The sequence below is a fragment of the Salvelinus namaycush genome, chromosome 40 (assembly GCF_016432855.1).
Source record: "Salvelinus namaycush isolate Seneca chromosome 40, SaNama_1.0, whole genome shotgun sequence".
Lineage (NCBI taxonomy): Eukaryota > Metazoa > Chordata > Actinopteri > Salmoniformes > Salmonidae > Salvelinus > Salvelinus namaycush.
Genome location: NC_052346.1, coordinates 14189586 through 14197921, shown reverse-complemented (window position 1 = coordinate 14197921; position 8336 = coordinate 14189586). Strand labels below are relative to the sequence as shown.

Here is an 8336-nt window from a genome sequence, read left to right as displayed (position 1 = left end):
GCGGAGCTTCCTGTTCAAGGAGAGATGGTTGGGAATAAGATGGATAAGCTGCTCATATCAGATCTGTCAGCATGAAATTCCCAAAGCCTGGAATACCGCTCCCTTCTCCTTGGATATACCGGAGACAGGGGAGAGAGGAAGAGGGATGGACGGGGAGAAATGAAGAAAAAGCTAAAGCGATGGAGGACTCCAAACTCTCTCACCTTCTCCTTTCATACACAGACAGGGACAGAGGAGATGGTGAAAGATGGAGAAAAGACAGAGGGATGGACTGAAAAAGAGAGAGGATGGACAGAACGAGAGAGCACTCTGGCAGCTGTCCTCTCAGCCCTCTGTAGGAGAAAAAACGTGTTTTCCACTCTTTTATCTTCATTGGAGTTTGTGTGTGTTGTGTATGCATGTGTGTGTGTGTATGTGTGTGTGTTTGTGTCATCCCAAAGACTGTGTTTGGTGCAATAATGTGTCTTAACATGTTTAACATGTAGAAGTAAGAAAGCACAAGTCCTGATATGGAGATACTTCCTGTATTATGTGTATAATAACTGCCATATAGAGATATTTCACTGACAATCAACTACTAGACAATCAACTAATCAATCAAGTTGTTTTCAAATGTGTCAATAAACACACACACACACACACACACACACACACACACACACACACACACACACACACACACACACACACACACACACACAAACACACACACACACACACACACACACACACACACACACACACACACACACACACACACGAACACACACACACACACACACACACACACACACACACACACACACACACACACACACACACACACAGTACATACTCACAGCTCTGTGCAAAACACCGCCATCTTGTGGTCACTAGTTATACTGCTGGCTGCTCTTACAGACTAGTGACGTTGGAAAAGGGAGTTGTTAGTCCGTTTATAAACCTCATTTTCAGTGTTCTATTTCAGAATGTTACTGTTTGAATAGTTTGATAAGGCAGGCCATTGTGTGTTTGATTCATTTAGAATTAGTCAAATGTTTCATTCTGTTTGAGATAAAACGCATGTACTGTATATTCCGCCCATATACTTTTCAAAGAGTTCTCTCATGGCAGAGGCTGCGTCAGAAATGGCAGTCTATTCCTTATATAGTGCACTATAACTTCTAGGGAGTAAAGTGTCATTCTAGATTTGACCAGAATCAACCACAGCGTACATAGACTGAGCTGTAACAAACTAACTATGAACTAACTATCTCTCTGGTAGAGATGTTGCTGTAAAAACCAAAACATATGCAGAAGTGACACACACACTTGCTAGCCACAAGGCGCCCTGTCGACACGTGGAACAGAACAGTAAAGCTAACAGGCGTTGTCATGTGTCACCAAAGGGGATGTTCAAATAGCATGATGTTACAGATGAAAACAGTGGGTCTAACTAACTGCCATCCAGTCATTATCCTTTTCAGCATCAATTATTCTTGAGTTTGTCACTGGTGAATGTTGGTGGTGTTTTAAAGCTGTGGTCATGCGTGCGTGTGTGTGTATTTGTGGGTGTGTGTTTATTTGTGGGTGTGTGTGTATTTGTGGGTGTGTGTGTATTTGTGGGTGTGTGTGTTTCTTTAATAGCAACAATCTGTCGCTATATATCCATTGTAAATGTGTATTTAACTCTACATAGTCTAGCCATTGTGTAAAGATTATGTAACTGATGCTTTGTGTTGCTGTGTCACTCTGTGGCTCGACGGGGTTCGGTTATGTGGCGTGTGACCCAAATGCACAGGGATGATTGGTCGGAGGTCATAGAAGGTCACGCCCACCAGACAATCGACTGTCAATCAATTTGTCAATCACCTATAAATCAGTTTGATAATCTGATTGGGTAATAAGGAGCATCTTGTTGTGACTGGATTGGGCACACTGGTAGCTCCTCCCTTTAGAGAGACTCATGCTGCTGTAGAGTAACACACACACACACACACACACACACACACACACACACACACACGTTTATAAGACGCTGCTATGTCTGACTCTATGCAAACAATCTGCTTTTTTGCTTACTGCCCTGGGAACACACACACATCTGCTCTGTACTAGGTGCACGGGCAGGGTGAGAAGCCATGATGGAACTGCCTCTGACCGGAGACACTTCTGCCACAACGAGGACTTTTACTTTGAAATGTATGTCTGTTTTAAACAACTTTTACTTAGATGTTTTTTCTTCTGTTATCTGATGTTTTACTTCCTGGTTGATGAGGCTTCAGTAGATGTTCTTGTGTTCGCATGGCTTCCTTCTTTCTATCTCTCCTTGTTTCTTTCCTTTGTTTTCTTCTGAAACTGAATTCAAATAAAGACGATTTAAGGTTGGAGAGAAAAAATGAATGGCAGAGTACAACACGATTGTGCATCACAATAGTGCGTCAAACAAAGATTTTCATGTTTTGGTTTTTGGTGCAATTTTAAACATATAGATTTGACTAAACAGTGTGTTCTAAATAGTATGTAGTATGCTTAGTCATAGTACATAGTTAATACTTTGAGTAAGCATCAGTAGGATGGCCTCTTTAGTCTCAGAATGTCCCTCTCCTGTGGTTCACCCCTGTGGCTCACAGTAGTAACTACACTGTAACGTTATGTTGCTCCTCTCCCACGTGTCTGTGCATGTGTGTGTGTGTTCAGGGAGACTGTGTTAGGTTCAGTGTGTGTGTGTGTGTGTGTGTGTGTGTGTGTGTGTGTGTGTGTGTGTGTGTGTGTGTGTGTGTGTGTGTGTGTGTGTGTGTGTGTGTGTGTGTATGTGTGTGTGTGTGTGTTCAGGGAGACTGTGTTAGGTTCAGTGTGTGTGTTGAATGATGATTGTCTTGAAATTCACAGATCCCCAGACGAAGCCGATAGCCAATGAGATCCCAGCCTTGACTTTAAAGCCCCTCCCCCTTAGTCACACACATTCCAGACCGCCAACCAACACCCAGTCCGCAGTGATGTCATCAACCATGATGTCATAATAGGGTTCCATTCTCCCTTTGATGAACACACACACACGCACATGCACGCACACACACACACACACACACACACACACACACACACACACACACACACACACACACACACACACACACACACACACAGCCAAATAGATGCTTTGGAACAGACTGTGTCACTAACATTTACCCAAATGAAGTTAGAGAGATGGAGAGAGGGAGATGGAGAGAGAGAGAGATGAGATAAGCCTGCTTGGCAATTCAGGGAAACAACTGAAACAAATGCCTCTTCTCAAATATGGACCTGACACACACACACACACACAGGCGATTTCCCATTATCTAATATGTGGGGGCGGCATGGCGACATGAGGTTAGAACTCTGGGCAGGAACTCATGGAATGAAGAGCAATGTGGCCAGGACAGATCTAGACATACTAGAACAGATTGAATGTGTGTCTGCAATGCCCTTCTATGTACTAGTGCACTGCTTTAGGCCAATCCTATATGGATTAGTGTGCCACTCCAGATTTAGTGCTAGAAACACATTCTGAATGTGGACATACTACAGACCACTCTCAGATCGATCCCAAAAGACACCCAGTTCACAATTGAGGTCACTATTTCAGCCTCTGATTCACTACAAGTGGTCCCATTCATAAGCAGATGTCCCACTCACATGCAAACATACATACCCATGCACACGTACACACACACACACAAGCACACGCACTCATACACACACGGATACACAAGTACACACACGTACACACTAGAAACACACACGGATACACAAGTACACACAAGCACACGCACTTGTACACACACGGATACACAAGTACACACACGTACACACTAGAAACACACACGGATACACAAGTACTCACAAGCACACGCACTCGTACACACACGGGTACACAAGTACACACACGCACTCGTACACACACGGATACACAAGTACACACACGTACACACTAGAAATAGTTCAGGCGTCAGGGTGTGATGTCCTGACCAGCTGCTCTGACAGAGAGAAAGAAAGAGAGAGAGGGCTTGTCTGTTCTTGTCAGGGTACGGATGACTCCTTTGAACTCCCACAATTCCAGCGCTAGATCAATAGGAGGGGGTATCTCTGCACACACAGCTCTTAATATGTCTTCTACGATGTCATATGTCAATGCTTTCCACTCATCAAAGAGCTACAGGGACAGGGGGTACATGATTAGAGCGAGAGAGAGGGGGTGAGGGAGAGTGGCAAACAAACATGCAAATACCCCCCAAGATAAACCCGAATTCTGTCCGCACTGCAACCAACGGAGCCGAGAGGAATGCGACAATATTTATTCAATGCAAGCAGTGACCTTTGTTCAATGTCAAAGTGCCTATGTCATTTTATCTACCCCAAATAGTCTAAATAGTATGAATGGCATTTTGATCTTTGTAACTTCAAACTGCCTGAGGGTGAGCACCAGGTATGTAGGTTTACAGAGTCTAAATAGGCTACTAGAGATAAATTAACAGGATTTATTTCTCAGGCATTTTTATTGTCACTAATGAAGTGCATTGGAATGTTTTCTAACATAAATTGCCAAGAGTGATTCTGCAGCTCATGTTCAAAGCTGTGGTGTATAATGTTGTTCTGTTGAGTTATGGAACAGAGCTACAAACAATACAGTTTTATTGTTATGTTTATTTGAGACCATGCACAATGAAAACATACATCTCAGAGGCTGAATCTGATGCATTGTACCAGATAACCAACAGGTCATTTCGGTCCCCATGCAGTCCCTGGGCAGGTGTACAATAACACATTCATCATCCATACAATAGATGAGTCGTGCAGTACAACAGACGTTCTATGTAATACGAAGGTTTTATATCCTCTTTATTTCTAGACCAGAGCTGGCCAACCCTCCTGCAGGATTACCCACATTACTCCTGTTACAAAATCATCTACCTGGAGACCGCTGCAGGCTTTTGCTCCTGCCCCACATGACTAAGATGAGCCCCACATGCCAACAGGTATGCTCCAACAAAGCCTGTCTCACCTCTGCCACCAATTTGACAGGTTGATTTTGAGAGAGAGATTGAGCTGTATGGGGCTAGATCCATAGATCAGGTGTTGCAGAGGCGAGAGCACTACTCCCTGCAACACTAAATCCCAGGCCTGGGCTGGGGACAGAAGTTAAGTCTAGCTCTAGGCCTTGATTCAACAATGATTGAAATTAAAAAGTAATTTCCGATTGAGCCGATATATGCAGCGTTTTACCGTGAATGCAGTATCTGAACATTGCCTTTAAATTTCAATCGCGCTAAACAGTGGATCTGCAGCACCACGGGTTGAATCTAGGCCCTACTCTCAGAAACACACAGCACCATACTACAGTAGAAGTGGGTATGCGTGGTATAGAAGGTATTACGGTAGAAATGGGCGGGCTTTAGCCTCCATGTGCCGCCGCAGGGTTTTGATTGACAGCTTTGATTGTCCCAGAGAGCGCGCTGCGCGGGCAGAGTCTAGGCAGGGGGATCCAACAACCAGCCCTGGAGAAAAAATAACACACCGCAGCGAACGTCTGTTTCAAGATTATTTTATTGCAGTGAGGTGAGTTCTATTCTACACTTGTATGTTGTTCTGTTACATGTTAAAACTACTTATTAGAATTGGACATCGTCTTAAACTGTGAGTTAAGAAGTTTATTGGGATTGTGTGAGTGCTTGCTTATGGAGCTGTGACGCCGGCAGACTGTCTCGGTGAGCTGGCGAGAGGAGAGGAAAAGGGAAAACTGGCTGAGGGGGGGAATCGAAACTTTTAGGGATTTTTTTTAACTTCTTGTCCGAAACTGCGTGGAAAGTTTAAAAGAAACGTGGCCATTAAAGTTTCTGTTTTTATATCGCAGTTATATGGGAATGTGATATCGTTTGGAGGATTTTGTTTGCATTGTGGGCCATTTCTGCTGTTTTGCGAAAAAATGTTTTTTCGTCTTCGCAGAGACTGACGTTGAAGAAGTGAGTGCGCAACAGGCTCTCTTCATCTCTCCGTTTCTCTCTCTTTCTCTCCGTTTCTCTCTCTTTCTCCTCTGTTCTTTGCACAACAATCTACAGGCCCAGCTCTCTGTTTAAAAACACTGTTTTAATTGATCAAAGTGAAGTATGTCTGTTTTACTTCAAGAAAATAATGACTTGGATTGCAAGATGCCGATGTGACGATTTGGCAGGGGTTATGAAATAGTGCGAACGGAGGGACACAATGTAGCTCTTTATTGCATGAATGATTTTACCGATGGTGAATTGTTATTGCATACGATCACACCGCACTTTTCCTAGACTGTGTGTAGTTTGTAGCGGATTTAAGAGAGGATACTGTGTCAGAAGAGGAGAGGGGTCTCAACTCCAGCCTAGCCTGGCATTCCAGTAAGCCTGCCTGTCTGCTCTCTGTCTGTCTGTCTGTCTCTCCCCTTCTCTCTCTGCAGACGTGGACGTCCAATGCAGTTATTTCATGCGCTTAATGATTTTGTTTCCGAACGACAGGCCTATTGTTGTCAGACTTTTTGAAATCGATGCATCACTTTATTATTTAGAAAACGTTTTTAATTTTTCGCCGATGAGTTGATACCCTTAGTTGAAAGGAAACTTAGTTTTAAGTAGGCTAACAAGCTAACTTCATTTTAGGCTATTATGGGATATGCTTGTCATCATCCCTAGGGTGTTGTGTCACCGTTATAAAGCCGGTATAACGTTGTTATTTCGTTCTGATAAAACTGCTATTTCGTTGAGTTGCGAACGCTGGATCTAGAGGGTGAATTGAAGAAAAATAGCCTAAGTAACAAACACGCACACGCACACACACCATCGCACAGAAAATATGAGAAATCCGATCCCAAATAGATGACGTCAGATGACATTCCTTTGCTGTAAGGCTGATGTGGCCTTCTGTGTGCTGTGAGTGTGCTTTTATCCTGGAATAGGGACGTCTCAGACTCCCTCTCGGGAAAAATCCGTGTCTGTGATTTGCAGTGAATCGGACTTCTACAGTAATAGATTAAGTTCGGAAGAGTTTTACATATTTTGAAGAACTCCTGTGTTTGTGGCCCATAAAATCCTAATATGTAGCCTGCCTTTGTCAGCTATATAATTATAATGATTTAATCATTTCATTTTTGTGTTGAGGTATTGGCATATGGTTGTCAGGTGTTGTATCAACTGTTCTATCGGTGTGTGTGTGTGTGTGTGTGTGTGTGTGCAGATTTCAGCAGCAGTCTATCCTCCCATGAGGTGTTGCTTATCAGGGACATCATTACAATAACATAACAATAACAACAGTAACATGATAGGAATCCACCCTAGAATAACATCAGTAACAATAACAAAACTGTAACTTTCCTATTGCCATCATGACTAGAAGGTGACTGTCCTGGAGGTGTTTTGGCGCTAGAATGGCTGGGTAGGGGTTTTGTTCCTAAACTGGCTACAGGTGTGTGTGTATTGGGGGGGGGGGGGGGGGGGGGGGGGGAATACAGTCTTTAGGCCTGTCTCCGTCTGAGCCTTGCAGGCCACCATAGGACCGTGTGGGTGGTCTGGTCAGCTGGCAGCAGCTTCCTGCTTCCTGTGGCTGAGACTTCTCATTGGTCACGCTGGGAGAAGCATTCTTTTCCACTGAGGTCATGTGGTTAGCATCTGGAATGGACAGGAGAGAGGTGTCCTCAGAAAGGTCTGGAACCTAGAGATGCAACATATGGGTACTTCCTGAAACAGACTGAACAGGATCCAAGTCTGACTTGGATGTATTTATTCAGTGGAAGAATGACACATTTTTCTCCAAATCTTAAATGAACTACACACACACACACACACACACACACACACACACACACACACACACACACACACACACACACACACACACACACACACACACACACATGATAACCACCAGGGAGTAACCAGCTGATGAAGTAAGACTTTCATTTATTTAAGTTAAATAAATATACCTTTTGGTTAAAGCATTTTAAAGGTTTACTTACTTAAAAGTAGTGCTGGGCGATATGGCCAAAATATAATGTCATTGTAATTTTCAAATTTTTGACGGTATGACCGTATTTGATGGTATTTTACGTTTTTGATTAATAAAAGTTCTAAATTTGCTTTATGAGTAGTGCGTGACGCTAGGACCCTCTAAATTATTTCAGTGGGTCTTTCTCCATTCTGATTGTTTTATACTGTTCAATTCAACATCAACCTAAACTAATTTCCTGCATTTCCATCAATTTCCACATTTCCTGGACTCATTTGAGATCATTTCCACATTGCCACGATATGGAGAAAAATACTAGGCCTTATTTTTAACCAAATGTTGCAATT

At 43.2% G+C, this 8336-nt stretch overlaps 1 protein-coding gene across 2 annotated transcripts in view; it reads left to right on the top strand.

Annotated features, from left to right (window-relative positions):
* The window catches only part of LOC120033582 (serine/threonine-protein phosphatase 2A regulatory subunit B'' subunit alpha-like), a 39426-nt gene extending 38743 nt beyond the window's left edge, over positions 1–683 (top strand). For both annotated transcript variants that reach the window (XM_038979990.1, XM_038979991.1), the window contains one exon: positions 1–683. This exon is cut by the window's left edge and continues 25 nt beyond it. In XM_038979990.1, coding sequence (XP_038835918.1) covers positions 1–75 — 75 coding nt within the window. In that variant the 3' untranslated portion in view covers positions 76–683.
* The last annotated feature ends 7653 nt before the right edge of the window (positions 684–8336 follow it).